Consider the following 27,049-nt stretch of genomic DNA (forward strand, 5'->3'; position numbering starts at 1 on the left):
GCCTACAAGCAGAATTACTAGGTCATATGGTAACTCTTTTTTAGCTTTTAAAGGAACTGCCAAACTGTCTTCCAAAGCTACTGCATCATTTTGCATTCCCACCAGCAATATCTGAGGGTTCTAATTTTTCAACATCTTATCAACATTCGTTATTGTCATCTTTTTTTATGCTAGCCATCCTAGTGATATGAAATGCTATATCATTCTGGTTTTGGTTTGTAATTCCCTAATGACGAAAGACGTTGAGCAACTTTTCATGTGCATACTGTGTCTTCTCTTGAGAAATATCCATTCAAATCCTTTACCCATTTTTAAATTAGGTTATTTGTTTTTTCATTGTTGCGTTTTAAGAGTTTTTTATATATCCCATATTAAGTTTCTTACCAATAAGTGATATAGAAATACATTCCTCCATTCTGTATTTTCTTCACTTCACTGATGATATCCTTTGAGGCATAAAAGTTTTCTCATTTTTATGAAGTCCAATTTACCTATTTTTCCTTTTGTTGCTTGTCTTTCTGATACCATATCTAAGGAAACCATCACCTAACCCACCCAAGGTCACAAAGACTTATTCCTATGTTTTCTTCTACAAGTTTTATAGTTTTAGCTTTTATATTTAGGTCTTTGAACCAACGGATTAATTTTTACATATGATGTGAAAGAGTAGTACAATTTCCTTTTTCATGTAGATATCCAGTTGTCCCATCACCTTATGCTGAAAACACTATTCTTTCCATGTTTACCTGTCATGGCAACCTTGCTGAAAATTAATTGACCTTGAGGGTAAGGGATTTATTTCTGGACTTCCAATTTGGTTCCACGGATCTACAGGTGTATCCTTATGGTGGTATCTTTATAGTCTTGATATTCTCACAGAATTTTAATTCACTTACCACAGGTAAAACTAATGGCACTAATATCACTTACTTTTATATATCTCAACATTTAAAAATCTTATGTATTAGAAAGGCTTGTTAGTTTATGCAATTCACCTTTAAAGTCTTGTTACATCATATGTATTCAAGGTTAAAGTCTACATTAAGATAAAAATAAAATTCTTTATTATTCGAAAAAAATTTCAATTCTAAAAATTCAAACACCCTGACAAGAGAGGCCTCTATTTCAACCTTGAACATCTTGAATAACACCTTAAGTATTAAAGGGATATCTACATTCCAGAGTGACTGATAAATACACATACATACACATATATATACACTGTGACCACCTATTGACCAGTTTTGTCTCTCCCCCATCTCCACTTCACATACAAGGTTCAACTGAACATATGAAATTTCTAAATTCACATGTAACGATCAAATTTTAGAAGCAGGAAACACCTCTGAAACCATTTCCGATTTGTCATAAATGACCCAGATCCAGAGTAGTAAATGAATTGCCCAAACTCATATAGCTAAGAAAGCAAAATATCAGATATTAGAATCCAGGTTTCCCAATTTCTTTTCAACTACTAGATGGTGACTCATGTAAATATTTGCTCATTCAACATTTATACAATGCTAGGTACTACATTTAGTGCTATAAATATGAAGATTAAATGACTGAGATCCTACCCTCAAGAAGCCTACCACAAGAAGGAAAATAAACACAAAACAAAAGGATAGACATGCTGCAATAGAAGTATACAGCAGGTTCAATGGGACATAGGGATTTTACACATACTTTAAAGTACCAAGACATTTTACATTTTCACCAGCAAAAAGTTTGAGTCTCTGCAGTTATGCATCATAAAAAAGTCAAACAAATTCAAAAGAAATACCAAGCCACTCAAGGCCAGATGATCTTGCAGAATGTTAACAGTAGAAGATTAGAACTCAGATTCCCTACACCGTAGTATAATGATCTTTCTACTATCACATGCTAACTAATTGTCACCTGAGAAATAGTTTGATTAAAATCTGTGATTGCAACTCATAGATTCAGAAAACAATTTTTAAAAACCAGTTATAACTTCACTTACAAAGAAAACACCAGGAAATAACCTGGCAGATATAAAAACTTAGGATGATATAAATCTATTTCAAAGTTGGAATTTGTGGTGCCTGGGTAGCTCAGTGGTTGAGCATCTGCCTTCTGCTCAAGTCGCAATCCTTGGGTGCTGGGATTGAGTCTCAGATCAGGCTCCCTGTGGGAAGCCTGCTTTTCCCTCTGCCTGTGTCCCTCATGAACAAATTTAAAAATCTTAAAAAATAATAATAAAGTTGGAATTTTATTTTGTACTTTTTGTGCAATCCATCTCATTTTTAACAAGTGAGAATTTATATAGCCAAATCAGAGAGATCCTCTCATAACCTCTTCAAAAAAGTATCTATTTATGTCAATGTTAATGCTTGAAATGCTTGAAATATTCAGAAATACTTGAATGACTTCACTTTTGCAAATGCCTTCATGTACAAATAATCTCAATGAGTTATAGATTCTTTTTTAATTCAGGCATTCATTGAGCTTAATTGATTAAGTGGTAGGTCCAGAAATAAAGAGATGAATTTGATACTTTTCCTCTACTTAAGGTGCTCTTAGTCTAACAAGGGAAAAAAATAAGTAAACAGATAACTGCAAATGAGTGTGGCAAATGCTAAGTCAGATATGTACTCACAGGGAGAGGAGAAGTTCAGGAAAGAGAAAATAACCAAAAATTTAACTACCCAGATTGAATATCCACTTGCCCCAATATTTGACTTCCAATTACTTTTGGCAGGTCCAACAAATCAATTTGTCTCCTTCGTAGGACAAAGACTGCCCATACGTGAGGTCATTCAAAAAGAATATATTAAAAACCATCATTGTCTCTAAAGCTAGTTCCTGGAAATCTAGAATAACTTCTGAGCAACAGAGGATATACATATCAATAACAAAGATGACTAATTTGAAGGCATGGATAGTCATTTAAATTTATGACATGTAAGCATGTTAATATATCAATCACTTTTAGAGTCATGCTCTACATATTGCTCCATTCATTATATACAAACATTATGGTTACAGTATTTGAAATTACAATTACCAACAGAAATTAGGGCTTATAAGACATTTTATATATTTCTGAAATTTCAAATTCCAAGCAAAGTGATCCATGTGCATATCTGTTATCAGCAACAAAGATTTTTACCCAAAAAAATAGCAGCTTTAAAAACACCTTAATTAAAATTCCCTTGTTTGCAATGTGAAGCAAAAGAGAAATAACTCCCAATTCAACAGAAATGAACTGATGTTTAACTGATATTTTATTATAGTAATAATTATTATTAGGCATTACAAACATACCTCTTAGTGGGAAATAGTTTTTTTAAGGCAAATGCAGGCATGTAAATAAATGTAAAGTGCTTTTGATAAAAGGATATGAAAAGCACTAGAATAAAATGGCAACAGCATAATTTGAATTTAACAATATACAATCTATAACTTTAATGTTCTTGAAATGCAATTTTTATAAAGTTGTTAACAAGAATCAGAAATGCACTATCTCATTCATAACTTTTTATTTAATATTATTTTGATAATTTTTCTTTCATAATGATTATAGGATCTCTTCTATATTAACTGCACTATCATAAATGTGATAACAATATACTTGCAAAAGAATTATGACAAGTATTAAATTGATGAAACAGAAAAAAATCAAAAAATAGAAGGAAGGAGGCTGAGAAAGTCAACCATAAGACAAGATTTCAATTTATCTGAAATAAAGCTATAGTTTGGAATATAAATCTTTAACTTTCCTATTATGTTGTTAGGAGTTTCCAATGGTGCCATCTTGGACAGACATTCACTGGACTAATATTTAGAACAGGCTTAGCTCTATCAGAGAAAAGAGAATTACATAAGTGGATAGAAATTAATGCTCTGGAAATGTGACATAAAAGGTCTAGCGGGTATGTAAAAATCCTAAAGCTGTGTATCTTTAAAATCTATAAAACAGAAGGTTCAGTCTCTTTTATAATATGGTTTCTCTCTTTCTAGCTACCTGCTTTTCCTTTTTTAACTACCTATGTGCAAAGCAAAGCAAAGCAAACTTTATCAATATTATTAAATATTCTCCTCACGGACAACTTGAAAAAAAATTCAGAGTATGTCAGTCAAATAAGAAGTCATGGTACTCCTAACATGATCTCTAACATTGAAACAAAAACTACTGATGCAGGACAGAATCTTATTTAGAACATTTTCTTGTTCTCTCACTCCACTGGCTAATCCTGGGCTTTCTCTGGAATCTATCTTATGTTGCACTTCAAAAATACATACTTAAGATTTACACTTTCCCAAATGGAGGTTATTTAATCCTAAATATCAACCCCCCCACACACAAATATAAGCCCCAATGTCCTTTGTACAGTCTTTGTTTTAAAGGGAGAAAATATTTTCTTGGATAACCACAGTTATTTCAGTAGCTTAACTAGAAGGTTCCTCTCTCATCTTCTAGAACTGGTCAAATCAAATTTAGTTCTTCACTGTTTTGTTTTTCTTTTTTTTAAGTCTCTACATCAACCCCAACAAACATCTGGCTTTTATTCTTATGCCTTCAATTACTTTCAATTTGTGGGCATTTGACTTTCCTGGCATAAAGTTTCTAGGAAATTATTCTATAATCAGTATGTAGAAAAGCTGTAGCCAAACAGAAAAATATTCCTTCCTTGACTTGATCTACCTGGATACCATACCTCTGGACAACCCAGGCTAAAACTGCTGGCATTTAAAAAAATTCTATTTTGTACTCCAAGTGCAAATCTAATTTGTTTTCCACTGTCACTCACAGGACTTTCCCAGCATTACTCTTTTCCAAAGTACCTTCTTCCTTCATTTCCTTCATCCCTTTCCATCAAGTGCTCATGTTCAGTATTATTTCTCCCCCTGCTCTCCCTCCACCCCCATGCATAAGCTGTAAAATAGATGTAAAGCTTGGTGTAAGTCCAAAAATTTTATGATCAAAATACATACTTAGCAAATTGTTTGGCTAAATCTTTCATGTATGATGAAAGATTATTACCACAATTCATTAGCAAATTATAGACTTTGAAATGTAGGCAGACAAATATTTGGCCCTGTATCAATCAATTTGGACCAGCTGGGTAGAAATTCACACAATCCCAGGAAACCCGGGAAGTGAGGTGCTCTTTCATTTTTCATTCACTTGAAACATTAAAGAAAAATTATCATTCTATAAAAATGTCCACTTCTCAAGATTTTAGCAGAGCCATTTTAGATTGAGTTTTATTTTCAGTCGATTAATACTTTAGTGACCAACAAACTGATCATTTTTCTTGTAATCAATTGCAGGAAGAACAGTGCCTGTGTATATTATAGGCACCTTAATATTTGACCATTATACTCCCGTTTAAAAGCTTAATATTGAATAATGGTTCTGTTGCCCTAAATCGGGGAAAGGTATATTTCTACATACACTAAATCAGCTTGGAGACTAATTTTGCAGTTATTCACAATAAATATCATTAACATTCCTTCTCTGAGCCTTTCTAGCCTAGTAAGGTGACCCTGTACAAAGATTCTGATTGATCCTATGTCTGTCTGTTTTGGTTAAGCTACAAGGCTGTATATGGGGACAGCTGCACTTTGGGAGCAACTTAAAACAAATTTCATCTTAGTGGCATCTAATCCAGTGCTTGGTACAAGACGCATGGAAAAGTCAGTGTCAAAATTAAACAATGCCGGCTTTGCAATGAACAGATGCTTTTGCCTTGCAGCTGTAAAAACCTTAAAACAATCCAGTACTCTACTGTCTGGTCACGCAATGACTACAAAGCAAGGAATACATTTTGTCATTTATAAAAAATGTTTGCTAAAAGCTTTTAAAGTCTTTTCTTTTAAAAATATTTTTTTTAAAAAGGAATGTATTGAGTAATAATAAGGCAATATAACTCTAAACTGAGTTATATAGGGTTTTTAAGTTTTATTTTTCCATACTAAGTATGTTTGAAAAAGAACTCCTTGACTAGGTAATATTAAGTTATACCCAAAACACATTAGACAAAAGAGAAATGATCATAAACAGATGTTGTAAGGGGTTATGGCCAAATAATCTTTGATATATAAGGATAAACATGTAAATAATTTTCAACATGCAGGCCTTAATATACCTTGACTCAATCTAGGTTATGTTTATGAGCACTCTACATTCACTTACCCATCCTTTGATTTACTTCTCTCTCTCTCTCTCTTTTTTCCCTCTCTTTGCTGGGGATGGTTCAGGAAAAGAATGAGGTTATTATTCTTATATTATGGCTGGAGGATACTTAAATGTTAAAATATTTCTCAGCTTAAGTAACATCATACCTATCAAGTCTATAAAAAAAAATTGTAGCCTTTTCCAACCCTCCCCTACAGGACACATGGTCTCTGGCATTCAGGAATCTAGGGTTAATATTTTAATACTGAAATAAACTCTTCTTCATGAGGAGAAAGGCTCCAACTACTATGCCTATGAAACCAAAGAATCAGCCCTACCTAAGTAAGTGCACCATCATGGTCAATCCATGTCTGCTAACTGAAGTTCTAGACTTAAAGGTAGTTTTTTATGGTACCTACAAGAAAGAGAATCTACTAGTCTTACCTTCAGTTTAAACAGTCCACTGCAAAAAAAATTTTTTTTTCAGTAAGTTTTCCTAATCATTCATATTTTTTCTAGAAATCCTTTTCTCCCAAAGGATATCAATTCATTAACACCTCATTGCTTATAAATTTCATTATGTTTTGTTGGTTGAAGGTTTGGGGATTCCCTTTATGTTCTTCCCCACCTCAAAATTTATATTTCAATGAATGAAGCCCAAAGTAATGACATTAATAGCAAATGAATCTAATTTTATTTTAAATATCACAGAAGGCATGTTATGCTACCCTCTTTATTAAAAGTCTTTGAAAAATAAAACTTAAAATGTTTTTGTAGTTGTTTTTACATTACTACATTTTATTTCCTGAGAATGTAATTAACATACATTGATATATAAAGTATTATTAGTGCTTCATGCCTTTTAAAGTATAAATTTCTAGACATTGATTTAAAGAGGTGGGCCAAACTTAGAAATAGTCTTCTCTATGAATTGTTAACAATTATCTTTAAGTCATATCTTATTGGCATGATTTTATTATATTCTTTGCTAATAACTATAATAAAATGAACTTGAATTACAGTGTTTAGTACACCCTCAAACAAAAGTAGACTATTGCAACAAAATGTATCACAAGAATTAAACTTAAAAGTATAAAAACATACAAAATTACTGACATGCCCTAGGTGTGATCCTTTGTATCTTAACCCACATTGCTTAGAAGAATTCATTATTTTACAGTGTCCATATTCCAAATTACAATTGTACATAAACAGCTTGAAGGATAAGAATAACTATAAATTCACACAAATTCGGTTTGCTCTATTTTGTTATGTCATTACAATTTTGGTTAACAATCAGAATTATGCTAACAAGAACTATGTGAAAATATTTTGTCTGGAAGTGTATTCTAATTTAAGGTTATTAATTATACAATTCCATTCATATTTAATCGACTTTAATATACTATATATTTTTATGGGACTGGGTAGAAATTTGCAAAAATGGTTGGCTCAAATAAATGGTTCTCTATTAAGTGCATTTTATCCTTTTGGGTTCACTCAGTAACAGCAATATATTTTTAAAGTATATATTTTACTCAAAAAATACATAAGTAAGTCACAAACCAAAAGCTAACAGATGTGTGACTTCTAATTAGTTATAATAATCTCTGCTTCAATGCCATTAGAATGAGTCTTTCTTTTCTTTTGAAAACTAAAAAAGCTTTCCTTTGAATTTTAAACTGTCAGGGTGCTTCAAAGTCAATGTACAAAATCTGCTTTGATTAAAATTTTAGACATCTACAGTGATAACTTTATGAAAGGAAAATATTAAATTATAATTATCCTAAACAGACACAGTCTTGTGAAACTAACCCTACATTCATGTTAAAACACAAAGAGTTGAATATAATGAATTTGATTCATCCTCGGACACAAAGCTTCATCACAGTAAACTCAGTCAACTGTTGCTCTTGCGCCTATATTCATGGTGCTTAAATAGCGCACTTTAAAACAAAAAAAACTCCAATTGGCTTTTCATATATCCACCCTCCCCAAAAATAACGCACTTGAAAAACTCAAATGATATGAAAGGCTTCAAGGCCTCTTTTCTCCCTTTCATAGCCCTTTTTTTTATTTCTGTTTGCAGTAATCTGCCTTTCTCTTTCTCTTTCTCATTGCTACAGAGCAAGCGAGGAGGCTCAGAGCTTTGAAAAGGGGGCTCAGTGTGTAATGGGTCCACTAGAATTAATTTACTTGCACCAAATCCATTGAGCACAGAGGGGTTTTTTTCCTCTTCTCTCTCTCTGTCTCTCTCTCTCTCTTCTCAAATCATTTGGAGTCGAACGCAGCCCCCAGCCTTTGTAATTCTAGTAAAGCACTTAAAGTGCACAGTAGGTGTTCATGAGGACCATCTGGTCAAAAGCAAAACAAGCTGCTGATTTTGCCTTTGAATAGAATGAAGCAAGTGTGAATTAGTCTCTTCAATTAGCACTATTACAACCTGTCAAGTGCATATTGTAAAACAGGATTATTACAGTATTGGTCACCAGTGCAATTATTTACTCTCTGCCTTTTCTTGCATATAAAAATGTCTTATGTTTATTAGTTTCTGATAACTGAACATAATTTTTCTTAGCCCAGACATTTCAAAACTACCAACACACAAATCACAGATTATGAAACATGGTCAGCTAAGATGATGTTAGGATACACATATCTTAAGTAACAAAGGACTAAAGCATTGCCCTTAATTCTTAACAAAATTTCATTGTTTCTATCCTCTTGAAAAGTAGGTGAAGAAATACTTAAAATGGGGGGGAAATTTTCCCATAGAGATTATTCTAAAATAGTTTTGGAGAGAGAAGAAGACTTGTCAGCTCCAATTGCATGGTAAATATTACTTAAACTTATTTCCTAAGGGGATGATTTATTAAGAATCACAGGTAACCTCAATATTTATTAGACAGTCATTAGGAATTTGATCACTTAAAGTGATATGACTTCAACAGATTATAAAATGCAACTTGAAACCAATAATATACATGCATATTTAAAAGAAACTTGTAATCTCCTTTTCTAAAAGCTGAATAAAGGCTTCATGGCCCAATTGCTTAAGAAATTATATCTCATTCTTGCTAAGATGTCATTTGTGATTTCAAATTGTAAAAAATCAAACTATGATATATGCTAATTAAAATGGGTTCATTGTAATTGAGTTTATACATGCAATTTACCTTGAAGTAAATTTATAAACCACTTAAACTTTTAATTAAATAAGCACACAATTTAATTTACCCTCTTGCGTACGCATATTCTCAGCTACTCTACTCTTCAATTCTGTGCCAGCACCCCCCCCAAACTGGAAAACAAACAAACAAACAAACAAAAAACAACTATACTTAAAACATTTACAGAAAGGTCATGTTAGTTAAGTAGTTATAGTCAACCCAATACCAGAAAATTGCTTATTATTACAATCAGTAAAAAAACAAAAAACAAAACCCCAAAACTACATATTTAATACTGTTAATGGTCTCCAGCATCAGAGAATGGTTTGAAATATGCTAATCAAGTAAATTCAGAAAGTATCAAGTAGAAAAACAGGCAAAAACCTAACAAAAGTTTCAAATTTGCAGAATCAAAACTAGCCTCATTATTTCACAATTATTTACCCAAGATTATTTTTAAAGACTGGTCTGATTTATGTATTTAGTTCACTTCTTGTTGCTAATTCAAACTATTAGCTTCTCACTTGACAATCACTAGTATCAGTAGTGAAATATTTTACTATTCTATGCAAGATATATCTTTATAGGTCATCAATTTTTCCCTTTCATTCCCCTTAAGAACTAAATCAACATTAATAAGAACAGTGAGAATTCTAGAGTAAAGCGAAACTTGGAAGAGGATTTAAATAATTCCAATAGCTATTCATCATGCTTCTCGCCATAACAGATAAGTAATACTCCATGATTCCATACCAAGAATACTTAGGTTTCTTATCATTGTTATTCTGGGTCATGTGTGTATTCCTTAAGTTTGTATGACACCTGCAAATAAAAGTGGGTATTTTGCCTAATAGAAGCTTTTGCAATAGTAATATGGACAACAAAGAATTAGTTTCCAAGAAAAGTTGGCTTGATTTCAGGGACTTCATATCCTTTTCCACACCTGGGTTTAGGATTTTACAGTAGGCAAATCAATCTTTTTTCCCTTAATTTAACCAATCCCAAGTGCATTTGTAATCACAGATCTTAATAGTATTAGACAGTATTACTAGAATCTGTATGATTAACTGTTTAAAAATCTGAATTCTCAATGTAGAAAATTCAGTAAAATAGGGTAAACTCACTTAAGTTTTCAAAGAAATTCACTCTTTTAAAGTGTGGCAAGTAACTACTTCAGGACCCAAAATGGTGGAAAGACAGATTGTCACAAAGTAATTGTCATATTACCTGATAATTTCACAAACTATTTGTTGAAATGGAAAATGAGAAAGGATTTTTATTCTCATGACTACTTGCAACTTTCCAGTCTGACCTTTTTTATACTATTACTGCCTTTTTTCAAATAGAAAGATAATGTAAGTGGAATGATTTGTAAAGAGCTTAAAGTACCCCTCAATATCTAACTAGCTTAAATTAAAATCCAGAGCACCCAAAGGACATAAGTCATGCATTGTGAGGCAAGAGACCACAGAGCCAGAATGAACAAACACTTGCACAAGTATCGGTTTATCACCACTAACTTGCATGAACATATGGTCAATGAAGAGTTTATTTGAAATTCAAACTGCATCTAAGTTCTATTTTCTAATTCAATATTTAAAAAAGTGTATTTTGTTTAGTTAAAAGCTGAAATCATCATGCCTTTTTCAACCCTATTTCATTTAATGGAAATTTCTCTCTGAGGGAAAAATATTACAAAAGCTTTTTTTATATACACAAGACTTTCAAAATTTAAAAATACCAAAAAATGGGCTGATTTTTCACCTATAACAAAAATAGTAATTCCTACCCTGGAAAAAATCAGGGGTTATTTTCTTCCTTTCCCTCATATATTGGTCAGAATTCATTCTTGGAACTATTAAACAATACTGAAAAGAGACTTCTAAAACTGATGACAGAAATTAATTTATAATTTAGGATATATGGAATCATTAAGCTTCCACATTAATAGCAAAAATTCTAACATTTATAAAAATCATACTGCAAAATCACATCAACATTGTATTTTTATTGTGTTGCAAAATGACTTTCAATCATATAACAAAAAAGGCATATACTTGAGTGTCACTGTGGGTTGCATGGCTGTAGCATAAGAGCATCTATTCCTCCTGAGTCATTCCCCTGGTCTCCAAATATTCCAGAGGTTGAAGAAGAAAAATCTTAGGATTAGACTTACAGAGTGTGATCCTAGGCCTAGAGATTATAATACATATTCTTTTTCCTAAATTGTACAGAATAAAAGGGTCTACAAGCACCTGTCTCACAAAAAGCGCTGATACTAGAAATTGCATTTATTTTGTCCTGGCACCTAGCATTTCAAAATATTATTTTTAAATTAATTAAATTAATTTAAAACGGGGGGGGGGGAGAAGAAACCAAACTCTTGTGAAGAAATACGTAAGAATATCTATCTCTACAAAAATATTTCTGGGACATTTTTCATTTAGAAAATGGTATGAAAAAGGTTTACTGTTTACAAGTCCTTGAAGCTTAAAATATATTTGATAATCTAAATAGCAGGCCATGGAGAACAGTTTCAGCCAACTGTGGCACACAATGGTACATTTACAGAATTTTAAATATTTCTTTTAATAATTGATGTAGTCATTTTGAATCATTCTGCATAGGATATCAGGTGTGAGCAGATTGCATTAACGCTGCTTAAACATTTCAACTTGTCAGTATGGCCAACTCGATTTCGGAAATATTTGCAGTATTTTCCCATCGAAACAGTAATAAAGGCAAAATAAATATATGCCACTACTTTATAATCACCGAACATTAATGAATATTTTATGTCTTTTTAAATCTCCCTGTTTAATTTAAAAGGGTGAAATTAAGTCTCCTCCCTGCAATATGCCAATTATCTGTAAATCAAACAATAACTTGGCCATTATGCTCCTTTTTGTTAATATAAGAGAAGCTAATTTGAAAACACTGAATGACATTTTGACTATCAGTTTAATAGTCCTTTCTGCCCTCTTGTGGGAGAAAGTTGAAACACACTCAAACTATAGAAATGTTCAAAAAAACTGTAGAAAAAAATAAAAATTTTGGTTATAAAATTTCAATCAGAAAGAAAAATAAAACAGTGTATATTTATCCACCATGCATTATATTAGTCTTCAATTCAAAAAAGTAAATCAACAGAATGAAATTTATTTTGTATTATTTTTGCTTTTCTTGATTAAAATGGAGTTGTTACAAAAATAAATTTCCTTATTTAATTACATCCAATATATAATTTAAATTTTACTACCATGAAGTTACCAGAATAAATATGCTATAGAGTCATAGTTAAGCATTATTTATAATGTAAAAACAACAATGATTCTCCAAGGAATTAAAAATTTAGAGACTAGAACACCCATTATAGAGGTTAAAATGAAATGGCAATCAATATGTTTAAAATCCTGGGGAAAAAATAACTCAAACTTACGATTCAAACTTGGGGCCAAGAAAAATATTAAAGATTTTAATTACTAATCAACAAACTATTCAAGTGATAAAGAGAGAAAATAAACTTCAAACAATGAGCTACTTATGCCAAATTCAGAAATTGAAATTCATTGACAAAACATCCAAAAAGGAAACCATTAATAGTCTAAACACTACCAAAACAATTCATGTATGTCTGAAAAATGACTGGGTGAAATCAACTCATTCTATCAATATGATATTAATAATTATCTTAAGTGATGTAGTCCAGGAAAAAATTTCTGAAATAATTCAAGTTAAGCATAATTAATTATCTTTATAAAAATTAGACAAACAATTGTCTTCACAACTAATAAGAGGTAATGTGTCATAACCATCATTTCAGTGTTTCTAAACATAAGTACTGTCAAAGCCTTATACATTTTTCTACCATGGAGATAAACTACTGGCTTTCAAGTGGGTGGGGCCACAGGCAAAAAGGTACCTTAACTCTCTTGGGGGCAGTTCATTTTTGAAACAGTGGCCCTGGTTGGCCACACTGAGGAAAATATTGACACTATAAATAGACTCTTCTCAGATATTCCAAGCTAAAGACTGACAGTCTCCAAAAGCACCTCACGAATATTACCTAACATTGGGATTGAGCTACTTAAGAAAATCCTCCTCAAACTCCTTTTGGAAAAAAGACAGGGTACACAATATAAATAATATATCTGAGAGCAACCTTTCAAATAAAATATAAACATGTTCGAAAATGCATGCTGTCAACAATTTCCAAATTAATATTTTGAATCATTACTAAAAAATCATAAAATATATTATATAACAATGAGTTATTTTTAAGCAAGTTTTCAAGTTGACTATCTTAAGAGTTATCAAGAGCTCCCATTTACAACATCTATCTTTCTAGGTCAAGTCATTTAATATATCTACAGTAATCATTGATGCTCCAGTTAATTAAAATTAAGAACCCAATAATGAAACATAAAGAGAGTTTCCAACTAGAACAGATAAGCCCTCTTTAACAGGGTCAACATTAGCTATAATGAGCTACCTTTATTCCTTAGCTGTGAGACATAACTCACCTCTTGAATAGTACTGCTTCCTGAGAAGTTCAGGTTGTACTCCCGCTGGACTTCTCGGTGGGTGATGATCAGCATGAAGTTTTGATTTAATGACTCCTGCAGGGCACTGAAAGGGTTGAAAGAAAAACAAGGAACTCTGAGATGAACATGTTCTAGCTTGCTTTACAGCTAGCTGCAAAAACCCCAGGAGTACCATAACCTCCACACAGGCATGTCCGGGCCCAATGTTATCATCTTTGCAGCTCCTAAAGGCAAGAGAACATGCTGAGAGCAACCAAGGGGAGCTAATCTGTTAACTCTTTCTCTACCAAGGTGTTTTTAAACTTCAATTCTAAACATTTTGCAACATAAGAATTTTCTAGAAGATATATGCTATTGTCTAAGTATTTCCTCCAAGAGAATCAAATTTTTCAATTATATAAAATTCCATATATGTTACTAAGATGCATATTCAAAGGCTCTAGTTCAAATCCAAGTGAAATGGTTTTAGAAGAACAGAAATATAAAACTCATGAATGTTGTATTAGATTAGAAATATGGTTTTAGTAAAAATTCAGAAGATACTGACATCTACTGAACTTTAATTGCTATATCAAAATTACTTCAAAATGTCTATGCTTTCACTTAGGAATCAGAAATACACAGAATTTAGAAACTGGGGAATTAAGAGCAACATTAACCAAAAAATGTTAGAAAGGTATCAGAACCATGAAGAGTAAATGAAATTAAGCACATAAACTAAGAAACCTAAGCCATAGTTCTATTTGTTTATGACAATATTAATTTGTTTAAGCATTATCAACACTGAAAATAAAAATCTGCCTCTGTTCTGTATGAATAATCTATACTGGAAGCCTTGAGTATAATTGTGCCATGCTTATGGAATTTGGAAAACAATTTCAGTATGGTATACAGTTCTAGCCTCCGTTACTCCTCCTTTGCTATTCTGTAACCATGTGATAAACATACATAAGATTAGGATTAGGCAGTTAATCTGTCTGTCCCGTTGTCTCCTATTGAGTTCCTAGATTAATTACAGACTAAAAATACCTAGGAAACAGCAATACATAGCATGAAATATTATTGATCAAAATCAAAGGAAATGATACCGAATTAAAAGAGTTTAAGTAGGATTCTTTGCCACTGTATCCTTAGCACTTAAGCATAATGCCTGTCACAGTGTAGATAAATATTTATTGAACAATGAATAAATTGTAAATTTCCAGAAAAAGTCTTATTCATCTTTGTATTTCACAAAGCAATACTGCTTTCTGGAAAACTACTAGGGGATTAAGATTTTGATTTTGATTCATGTAGTTATCACATTAAGTCAATGTCTGCATTATTCCATGTGCGAAAGAAACCAACCCAAATAAATGCATAGATTCTGTCCATTAAAAACTTCTCAGTCTAAGAAGGGTAGACAGATACATAAATAGCCAGAGTAAAATGTAATAGGTACAAAAAGAAAAAATAGGTAGGAACAGGTTGGGTGGGGGTTAAAAGATAATGAAAACTGAGAAGGAAGCACTTAACTCTGTCTCAGTGAAAGAGGGAAATGGTTAGGGAAAGCTTCAGAGGAGAAGAAAGATATAAGTTGAAATATAAAGGATAAGTAGGACCTTTGTGTTTGTCATTTGTAAGGCGTGAAATTTTTGCTTCATTTGGGAAAGAGAGAAGGGTTGCACTTTTTAGACAAGGAAATAGTAAGTAGAACAACACAGGACATTCACTCAGTTGACATGTATTTATTGAGCACCTATCTATGTTCTAACTGCCAGGGATACAGTAGTGAACAAGAAAAACATGATCCCTGCTTTCATGTAATTTACATTCCACTAAAGGAGACAGAAAATAACCAAATAAATGTTTTTTAGAGAATACTAAGTGCTGTGAAGGAAATAAAACAGATTACAATTAAAAAGTAACAGAGGGGGATCCCTGGGTGGCGCAGCGGTTTGGTGCCTGCCTTTGGCCCAGGGTGTGATCCTGGAGACCCGGGATCGAATCCCACGTCGGGCTCCCGGTGCATGGAGCCTGCTTCTCCCTCTGCCTGTGTCTCTGCCTTTCTCTCTCTCTCTGTGACTATCATAAATAAATAAAAATTAAAAAAAATTAAAAAAAAAAAGTAACAGAGGGACAGGATGAAGGGAATTATTTTCAACAGAATAGTTAGGGAAGGCATCTCTGAGGAAGTGCCATTTAAGTTGAGGCTGGTATGATAAGAAAGAGACAGCAGCAGTCTGATCATGTAGGTCCTTACAGACCATAGTAAAGAACTTGATATTTATAGTAATTGCAAGGGAAAACCACTGGAGGTTTTACGCAGGGAAATAGTTAAGAACTGACTTACGTTTACATGTATACAATATTATTCTGGCTGCCTGGGCTATGGTGAATAAAATGTAAAGGCAGGGAGAGTTAGGAGACTTAGGAGGCTAGTCCCAGCAAGAAGTGGTGACTTGAACTACTAGGGGCAAAGAGGGTGAAGAGCTGTCAGGTTCAGATGTCTTTTAGAGGTAGAAGCCAGACAAATTACTAATGAAATGAGACAAAACATAATCCCAAGTTTCTGGTCTAAGCAAATGGAAGGAGGGAATTATATTTAACAAGGAAAACTGGGGTAAGAACAGGTTGGGTGGGGGGATCCCTAGGTGGCGCAGTGGTTTAGCGCCTGCCTTTGGCCCAGGGCACGATCCTGGAGACCCAGGATCGAATCCCACGTCGGGCTCCCGGTGCATGGAGCCTGTTTCTCCCTCTGCCTATGTCTCTGCCTCTGCCTCTCTCTCTCTCTCTCTCTCTCTCTCTGTGACTATCATAAATAATAAAATAAATTTTTTTTTTAATAAAAAAAAATTAAAAAAAAAAAAAAGAACAGGTTGGGTGGGGAAACTAAGAGTGAAGTTTTGGATATATTAAGTTTAAGATGCCTATTAGACATCTAAAAAGAGATCTCACGTACAGTTGTACACAGGTGATGGTCAACGAAGCCAGCTTACAGCAGAATTCATAGCACACAGACCGTATTTAGATTTTGTGGGCAAAAGAAATAACCTAGAGAAAAATACATTGCTTAGAGAAAAGGAGAGAGGCCGGGATGGAGCCCTACACATTCCAATCATTTGAAATCAAGCAGAGGAGTCAGAGCAAAGGAGAATGATAAATGGTCAGTGAGTTAAGAGAAAGATCAAGAAAGTCTAGTAACTAGACTGCAGTAATTGTTTCAATTAGGAGGGCATGAGCAATTATGTCAAGTGATGTTGAGACATCAAGTGCAGTAAGGTCAGAAAAATCACATTTTCAGGAAATTGTGAAAAGTTCATTATGACTGCAATGAAGGGTGTATGAGAAGAGTGTAATGAGGCTCAAATAGTAGGTTGGGTCAATGTTCAATATCTGTATATTAAGTTAATTTGGGGTCAAAGCGGCAAGTAACAGAAAGCCTACTTGGAGTTTCAAGGCCTTTCACAGGTAGACCTACTTCCCAACTATACTCTAAAATTTGACTTTTGCTCTAGAGCTTGGCTAACTTCTCATGACAGAAACATCACATCATATTCAATTCAATTTCTGTTCATGTTGTTCTCATCCTCTTCCACAGCTACCCCACCAATACTACACAGCTTTCAGGCCACCTCATGGTCTACCATTTTTATTTATTTTAGACTCTCTCTTCTCCGAATTTCTCTATCATATAATTCATTTAATACTTAGTTATAGTATATTCTGTACAGTTTGCTTTGTTTCATGTGTAGAAGTCCTTAATTCAAGACTATTAGCCTTTTGAGGATAAATACCTTATTACTCATCAGTATTTCCCTTGGCAACTAGCATATTAAAAAGTGATATAACTGAATCCTATAAACAGTTATAGAATAGTTTTGCAAAAAAAAAAAAAAGAATAGTTTTGCATGTTCTGAACTGCATATATATGGAACTACTAATTCTCATTTTTTGAGTCTGTGAAGTGCCACTTTATTCACAAAATGTGGATCAGAAAAGTTATGTAATTGCCCAAGGTCATGCAGCTACAAAAAGATGAAATCCAGTTTCTAAACTATCTTTAATTCCATGTTCTTTATACATCAGTATCCTACCTCCCAAAATGGCTAAGCTGCTTTGGAGATACAAAGATGAAGAGTTCACAATTAATTCTTTCTATAATTATTTGATTCTATTACTTGCAACAGTCAAGATAGACTATTCAGAATTTAAAAAACACCTGAGGACTGTGAAGAAACAGAACTTTGAAGTAATATGAAGAATGGACAGTAATTTAACAAGTAGATATGCAGAATGATTTCAGGCACAGACCAATTTGAGCAGAGATGGAGACCAGAGAATATAGAGAAAAGTGTAGAAAGCAATGAGGAAGAAGTATAAGAAGATGTGAAGAAAGGTTTGTAAAAAAGAAAACTTAAAAAAAAAAAAAGAAAAGAAAACTTTAAAAATTTAAAGACCACCAGTATGGGGGCTTGAAATGCAAGGCTCAGAATTCTGGAAGTCTTGATTATTATATAGATCCTCCTTTATCTTTACATGTGAATCTACATACATCATTAATACTTTTAGTGCTTGCCTTTACGCAATTGCTTAGATATGTTTCTGATTTTGACTGGCAGACTTGTGCAATAACTTTGCAAAAAGGTTTGCCAGGAGCAGTATTAACTGTCAGACTACTTTGGAAGAACATCACTTTTGGGGCATCTGGGTGGCCCAGCTGGTTAACTCTTGATTTCAGCTCAGGTACATTACAGAATTTACTGTAAATTCTCAGTTTCCTCTTCAGGAAAAGGATAATAATCCTTCATAGAACTATGAATACTAAATTTTAGAAAGCCAAGTGGGAATTTGCATTGCATGTTAGTTTTACGATGGCTTCTCATAGAACTTACTGGAAACAGAATACTTTTGAGGGGTACCCATGCTTTAAAATCTTACAATGATAATGAAACATTAATAAAAGGATCTATGGGTGATTCTGTGGCAGTAATTTTTCATGTTTTAATTCCATTCCTCCACAAGAGTTCATAAAGAATAAAACTTTTTTGATGCACTAAACACAATTGTATGTAATGCCTAATATTATCCAGACTCACTCACAGTGTTCTTTTTTATACAGGTCTTGCTTGGGATTGATATAGTATAGTCATGCTCCTTGTGAGAATTGTTCATCTGGAAGAGTAAGCTGAGGGTACTACCCGTGACCTCAGACTCCAGCCTGACTCATTCACTTAGCAATTAACAATGATGACTAGCCCTTAATGAGTTCTACTACATATCAGGCATTAAGAACTTCACATCAACTTTATGAAGTTAGGATTATCATTCTTCATTTTATGGAAGAGAAAACTGATGTTACTCTACTTGCCTAATGACACACACAAAATACACAAAATAAGTAAAAGTGATCCAGGTCTAACTCAAGATTTGTCCTCCAAGTCCTGGGGAAGGGAACCCAGTAAAATCACAGTTCTGCCTTCACTGAATTTATTGAGAGATTGGCAGACAAACTTACAACTCATCTTTAATACTGTTTGCTAAGAACTCTAATAACCACTTCTCCTAAGGTGCTAAGGAAATAAAGAAGAAGAATTCCTAAATTTAACCACAGTGGCTTCCCACAAAGGCTGGCATGTGAACTCAGCAAGTTTTGTTTCTTGGCTTTCTCAAAGGGTTTGGGGAGGTGGGGATTGAAATAGGGCTAAAAGCTGTAAAGAATTTACTGTGGTGATTGGCAGAATTTGCAAAGGCTTTACTGCTAAAATATTATCTAGGCAACTGATTCTAGCTATAACAGCAGAATGAAGTGAGTCCTCACCTTAGCTGTTGCACCTATGAGCAATTTTCTAAGTGTCTTCTAATGGTTGATTAGGATACTTAGCCTCAGTTAATTCACCTTCAAGCAGCCTCTCTTTTACCTTCAAAATGCAAAGTCATTCATGCTACTTCAACTTTTGACCTTTAGAGTGGCTCTGAGGATGACTGCCAACCAAAGTGGGTAGGTGAGAAATAACATGAAATGATTTTTTTAATAGTATGTTTTCTCTTCAATTAGAGGTAGAAGGATAGGTATAGGCAAGTGTACGACCTTCTGGAAAACAATTTGAATTTTCACCCAAAGCAAGAAATGGTTTCAATAGAACATCTATTCTCATTGTAAAGTTTTAAATTTTTTATTCATCATGATTTTCCTTTCGGTTAAAAATATTTGCATTTACCAACAAGAAGATGATTTTGTTTCTATAAACAGACAAAGGCTCTTAAAACTTACCATTACTCTACCTTCAAACTCAGAGTGAAATTAATGTTTAAACCATAATAAGAATCACATACACTGTTCCAAGCTTTAAGCTAGTGGCTATTTGGGCAGCCCGGGTGGCTCAGCGGTTTAGCGCCGCCTTCAGCCCAGGGCGTGATCCTGGAGACCCGGGATCAAGTCCCACGTCGGGCTCCCTGCATGGAGCCTGCTTCTCCCTCTGCCTGTGTCTCTGCGTCTCTCTCAATCTGTCTCTTTCATGAATAAATAAATAAAATCTTAAAAAAAAAAAAAAAAAGCTAGTGGCTATTTGCAAAAAAAAAAATACAATACAGTGTATTACAATGAACATTAACATTTTTAAGCAATTAGTAGACAAAGTGCATGATATTTTCATATATACCATCTCATAATTCCCCTAGCCAGCTTCTTCATTTTAAAATTGGTAGGCAGAAGGGGAGTCTTGGTTGCAGGGGGCGGAGGGGGGTGCGGGGCAAATGCCTGGGTGGTTCAGTCAGTCGAACTTCTGAGTCTTGATTTAGGGTCAGGTCATGGTCTTGGGGTTGCAGGATCAAGCCCCACATCAGGCTCCACACTCAGCACAGAATCTGCTTGGGATTCTCTCTCTCCCTATCCCTCTGTCCTTCCCCTCACTCACATTCTCTCCCTCTAAATAAATAAATAAGATACTTAAAATTGGTGGGGAGGATACAAGAGCAGGAACTATAGCAAGGAAGCAGGCAGGCAGGCCAGCTGGCTGGCCACTCAAAATTCTCAGTATTATAACGAAGCATTAATATTGAAGTCGCCAATGCAATTCTAGAAACAGTTCCAGTAGAACATCTTTTCTCTGCTTTCTTTTTTGTCCACAAGTCTTACACTTCTAGTGACCTTTCATTAGCAGAATGTCCACCTCTGCCTGGGAAGATTCTATTCCAATTTAACTATGAACATTTATCAGATAGAGAAGCCATCTATAAAATACCTGTGTTCTAATAAGTGTCCATTTCATTTTAATTCACTGGGTTGGTTTAACATATTTTTATATTACTCTCCAGTTTTTTTTATAAGGGGAAAATAACATATAGCAAATTTTAACAGAAAGGCCCCAGTAAATAAATTTGAAGCCACATTTTATTTTAAGATTTATTTATTTATTCATGAGAGACACACAGAGAGACAGGCAGAGACATAGGCAGAGAGAGAAGCAGGCTTCCTGAGGGGTGCCTGATGTGAGAATCAATCCCAAGATCCTGGGATCATGACCTGAGCCAGAGGCAGACATTCAACCACTGAGCCACCCAGGCGCCCTGAAGCTACATGCAAACATAAAAAGCCTTTGTGATTTTATTTTATTTTATTTTTTTTGCCTTTGTGATTTTAGACTAGTGACTTGTGATTAGGTATTGATAAAAGTAACATTTTGAAATAATGAAGTATAACAGTCTAACTCAGTCTTGAGTTTATTTCACATTGAGAGAGTACTTTAGTGATCCACTTATGCAGAAAGCACATGGCTATTTAATATGTATGATGCAGTGACTTTTCAAGGTTAACTTAAAGCTGCATTATGGTAGTGAAACATCTTTTGAGCATCATGTAGCTATATACCTATTGTTAATTCCTGATTAAAATGAGGAATGGCTTTCTTCCTGCCAAATAGCAGGCCCATTTCATAGGGTAGCACCAAAGTAGGCAAAGTATCTTGCATCAAGAATAATAGTAATTTTTTTTTGAAAATAATAGTAATTTAAGGATTTCCTTTCCAGCAATTCCTTGAATCAAGAATCCTCTCTTAAATTCTTAGGCTAGCAAAAGATTTGGCCAGGCTACACCATAGCCTAACTATTAAAATAGTTACCAGTTCTAAGGGAAACACTGTTTATAGTATAAATTCATCAAGATTAAACAACGAAACTAGGAAGCACAACAAATTCAGACTGAGGTTTCAGGAATCTTATGCCCTGAATGTCTGTGTCCCACCCTTCCTCCCCCACATCCCACTTCCACTAAATTCACAAACCAAAAGCCCTATCCCCACTGTGATGGTATTTGCAGGTAGGGCCTTTGGAAAGTAAGTTTAGAAAAATCATGAGGGTGGGGCCCGTAATGTAATTAGTGTCCTTAAAGCAAGAGAGATAAGAGCTTTTTCTCTCTCTGCCAAATGAGGACACAGCAAGAAGGCAACCACCTGTAAGCTCTCTCCAGGAACCAAATCTGCCAGTACCTTGATCTTGAACTTCCCAGCCTCAGAACTGTGAGAAATAAATATCTGTTGTTTAAGCCACCCAGTCTATGGTATTTTGTTATAGCAGCCTAAGCTGACTAATGTAAGGGCTTTTTAGAGTTTCTGCATTCATAGTAGCATGTAAACAGCTGCTATCAATTGAACACAAGCTTCTACATGGATATGAACCATATATATATAATATTTTATATTTTAATATGTATATATTTTTGATATATTAATTTTAACATTTATATGATATATAAGTGGATGATATACCCAAATTTTAATATTTATATTAAATCATATTAATATTTATATATAATATATAATGGATATGATATACCCAAATTTTGTATATATATGTGTATTATACATATATATCTCCAAATTAAAATCTCACTCATTAAAATCCATGGTAGAAAACAACATGCTTTTGTCAAAACTCATATAACTGGGAGAAACAAGAAATATGCATTTTTGGTTGGGGTATGGGCAAAATGGGTTAAAGGGAGTAAGAGATACAGGCATCCAGTTATGTAATGAAAAACAGAAATAAAAAGAACAGTGTAAGGAACATAGTCATCGATATTATAATAGCATTGTATGGTGACAGATTGTAGCTACACTTCAGGGGAGCAAAACATAATGTATAAACTTATGGAATCACTATACTGCACACCCTGAAACTAATGTAACATCGTGTATCAACTACACTCAAATAAAATTTTTTTAATTGTAAATAAATTTGTAAAAAACAACTGTGCACTTACTGTATGTAAATTATCTCTATAAAAATATAGACCATAAAAATATACTTGAACAATCTGATAGTTACCATTCTTAAAATTAAATGGGTCCCAATTTTTTTTTAAGATTTTTAAAATTTATTTGAGATAGGGAGAGACAACATGAGTGGGGGGGGGGCGGGGGGGGGGAGTGCAGAAGGAAAAGCAGGCTCCCTGCTGAGCAGGGACTCCAACAAGGTGCTCAATCCCAGGACAGCAGGATCATGACCCAAGGGGATGGCAGATGCTTAACCAACTGAGCTACCCAGCCATCCCTGGGTCCCATATTCTTAATTTCAAAAATACAACATGTTTTTTTAATCAATGTAAATGGAAACCATGGATTTCTTGCCACTGCTAGTTAATAATACTATATGTCCAGTGACACATGGTTTGTTGACAGTGAAATCAAACTTCTCAAATCAATGTTGTATATGTACTTACATACACACCAATACAGGTATCAAAAATATCTCCTGCTTCATTCCTGCTATGTATGCTATTTCTTTTCTTATAATAGATATTTAAAACAAAAATATCATTGTAAAATAATAGGCTTAAGGGGTTCATTTCCAGTAGATTTTATTTCTTAAAATATGACCTGAATTTGAAACAAAAACAGTAATTTCTTTCAAATTACTGTGTTTTTATTAGAAAAATGTAAATAATAATCTTGGAATATGCTATTGCATTTTCCACTAATATTTTATATCTTTCCAAAAGGTCTCTTTTTTGTTTCTGGGAATATTTTATAACCTACAATGATCTTTTTATCCTTTCAGATATATCAAGATTTTAAATTAAAAAGCATCACACATGGCAATTTAAATTTCCATTCTAAACTTAAAGAGTCATATGAGCTCTTGTCAACAAAAGACCAAATTTACTATAATTATGGATTATTTACACTAAAACAAAATAAGAAATCAATATGTAAATGTAATGTTTGTTGTAGCTAATGCAGCCAGCAATGACAGATTAGGTTCAAATAGCAATCAGTTTGGAAATCTGGCACATATGTAAATGAGTTAGGGACTTGATGTTTACATTTGACTGTATTTCATTCAGGATTTTTAAATTATCTTAGGAACACCATAAAAATAAAATGTTAATCTTTCAACTATAAATACAACTTGAGCCCTCATCGTAACTGAAGCTAGGCTTTGCTCCTGTCCAGCTAAACTAACATGATACTAATAACTCTGAGCTACAGATTACATCATTCTTAATTAACACTCTGCTACAGTTGTTAACATCCTCCAAGACACACCATGTTATCATCACCACAAGTTCTGTAACAATCTTAAAACCACGTTTAACGAAGGCTGGCCTCTTACTCTGCAGCTACTTTTAATTGCTTTTTTTGCTGGCAATTAAATATGTCTAGATAAACAAACATTTGGTTTCACATAATTCTTAATAACATTTTTCATGATAATTTCAAGTTCAGGTGTCTTTATGTCTATAATTACTGTTTATCAATATAGTGATATACTGGATACAGCAAACTGTATTAACCAAAGTATATAAGATTAATCAAAATGTGGTAATTAGTGGTGATAGTGATATATTGTGATCTATCGAGTAGTTTATAGCAAAACTGTCAAAACATAATTCTATCCATGTAGACAAAATGGAAAAAAGCAAAAAAAATTATGTTTACAGATGTATTGATTTTTGTTTCATGAATTAGTGACCAAGACTCTGACTCTTCATTAAATCAACTATAGAGAATACCTGCAATTCCTTTTCAAAGTGTGATGTTAACAAGCTAATCTCAGTAGTCACCAACCTATCAATAGGCAGTAAACTGTATAAATGGGTTTGGTACATCAATCCAATTAGATGTGTTGTGAACTCCATCAATGCTTTAATTGGAGACAAGTTTCTTCTTTCATTCAGGATGCATAACTTCAGGGAAATATCCTCTTCTTAAAATGAGCCACTTTTCAGTAACCCCTTATTAAGAAACATTTACAAACCTATATTTCCTAATTTTACTTTTATAAACTCTAATAATGATACTTGCTAGAATTAAATTCAACTTGAACAGTTGTCACAATAATGTGCCAGAAACACTGCTTACGTTCATTTATTCTCGAAAAATGATGAGTTACTTTAAAGAATGATATATCAAGCAGCACCTGGATGGCTCAGTAATTGAGCATCTGCCTTTGGCTTAGGTTGTGATCCCAGGGTCCTAGGATGGAATCCCGCATTGGGCTCCCCATAGGGAGCCCGCCTCTCTCTCTGTGTGTCTCTCATGAATTAAAAAAAAAAAAGGGGGATCCCTGGGTGGCGCAGCGGTTTGGCGCCTGCCTTTGGCCCAGGGCGCGATCCTGGAGACCCGGGATCAAATCCCACGTCGGGCTCCCGGTGCATGGAGCCTGCTTCTCCCTCTGCCTGTGTCTCTGCCTCTCTCTCTCTCTCTCTGTATGACTATCATAAATAAATAATAAAAAAAAATTTTAAAAAAAGATATATCAAATAGATATCAATTATAATGATTACAATACTAGTAAAATATTTTCACAGGTAACTATCCTTTGTAAAAACAACAACAAAAAAGTTATTTTGTAAAACATTTTGGAAGAAAAAATTAATTGACTCATTCAGAACATTTACTTACATACATGAAGTTTTCAGAAAACTGTCACATATAGGCCATTTAAAGTCTCTCTCTCTCCACTACACTGCTAAAATCTCATGAATGCTGATCAATAAAAAGCCACCATGATGAAGACATACTCAGGGGCACCCAGCTGGCTCAGTCACTTAAACATCTGCCTTCAGCTCAGGTCATGACCCATAGTCCTGGGATCAAGCCCCACTCATCTGGCTCCCCCTCAGAAGGCAGACTGCTCAGAAGACAGTTTCTCCCTCTGCCCTTCCTTCTGCTGGTGCTCTCTAGAGTGCTCTCTTAAATGAAGAAATAAAATCTATAAATAGATAGATAGAGAGATAGAGAGATAAAGAGATAGATAGATAGATAGATAGATAGATAGATAGATAACACATTCCTAGAACACCATTTCAAATGACATCTCTCAGCAAATTATTTAAAAGTTAAACTCTATTGTGTTTCTTTTTCCTAGTTTGAAAATAAAAATATTTAGCCAAAAACTCCCCCATTGAAAGCTGTTTGTCTCTTCCTAAAAGAGCTGCATCACTTTGTCTTATCCATTTAAAGGATTTTTTGAATGTCTACTTTACATGTGAATTAAGTTGAAATGAGACTCTATGTTGAGGATCATATTCTCTCTAACCTTTTGAACAGTGTTCAGAAGCACTATAAAGAATGTTTTGGAGTTAAGAATTCTATGACAGCCAAGTCCTGGCTCATCCATTAACTAGCCCTGTGACCTGCCCAATGCTCACATGTGCTCTTATTTAATCACATTACTTCTCTCCAAAGCCCTAGTAGGCCAAAATTATCAACCTGAACATTCTGGGTAAAGAAGCCAAGGCCTAGACTATTTAAGTTCTCCTTTCTGTACCTTAGTTCTTCCAATCATAAAATGGGACTGGATTAGATGATTGCTTTAGCTCCTTCCAAAGAGGATATTCTTGAGCTTTCCTCTCATTCTAAGTCAGAGCTCTTGTAGATGTGACTCTTCTTGTACTAAGGAAATATACCAAAAACGGAAATAGTAGGATACATCCCAAGAGTGAGAAACATTACAAGAAGTAAAATTGTGCAGATTGTTAGGTGTTGGGGAAATAGAAGTAGGATGAGAGTTATTTGGAGGCATTTTCAGAATTTCCTTCAAATAATTGAATCCCACAAATTATCTTTCTTAGTTTGGGTAATGGAGGTAGATGAGTGTCTAGGAAGGTCTCGTCGGTACTGGGTGGGAAAGACTGGAATGAGAAAGAAAAAAGGGGGATCCCTGGGTGGCTCAGTGGTTTGACGCCTGCCTTTGGCCCAGAGTGCGAT

The 27,049-nt window shown here is 33.9% G+C and overlaps 1 protein-coding gene across 3 annotated transcripts in view; it reads right to left on the bottom strand.

Moving 5' to 3' along the window:
- The window catches only part of FAF1 (Fas associated factor 1), a 470,490-nt gene that overhangs the window by 233,440 nt on the left and 210,001 nt on the right, over positions 1 to 27,049 (bottom strand). For all 3 annotated transcript variants that reach the window (XM_041738818.1, XM_041738819.1, XM_041738820.1), the window contains one exon: positions 13,839 to 13,944. In XM_041738818.1, the coding sequence (XP_041594752.1) occupies positions 13,839 to 13,944 (106 nt within the window). The remainder of the gene's footprint in view (positions 1 to 13,838; positions 13,945 to 27,049) is intronic.

Source organism: Vulpes lagopus, chromosome 23, assembly GCF_018345385.1.
Source record: "Vulpes lagopus strain Blue_001 chromosome 23, ASM1834538v1, whole genome shotgun sequence".
NCBI lineage: Eukaryota > Metazoa > Chordata > Mammalia > Carnivora > Canidae > Vulpes > Vulpes lagopus.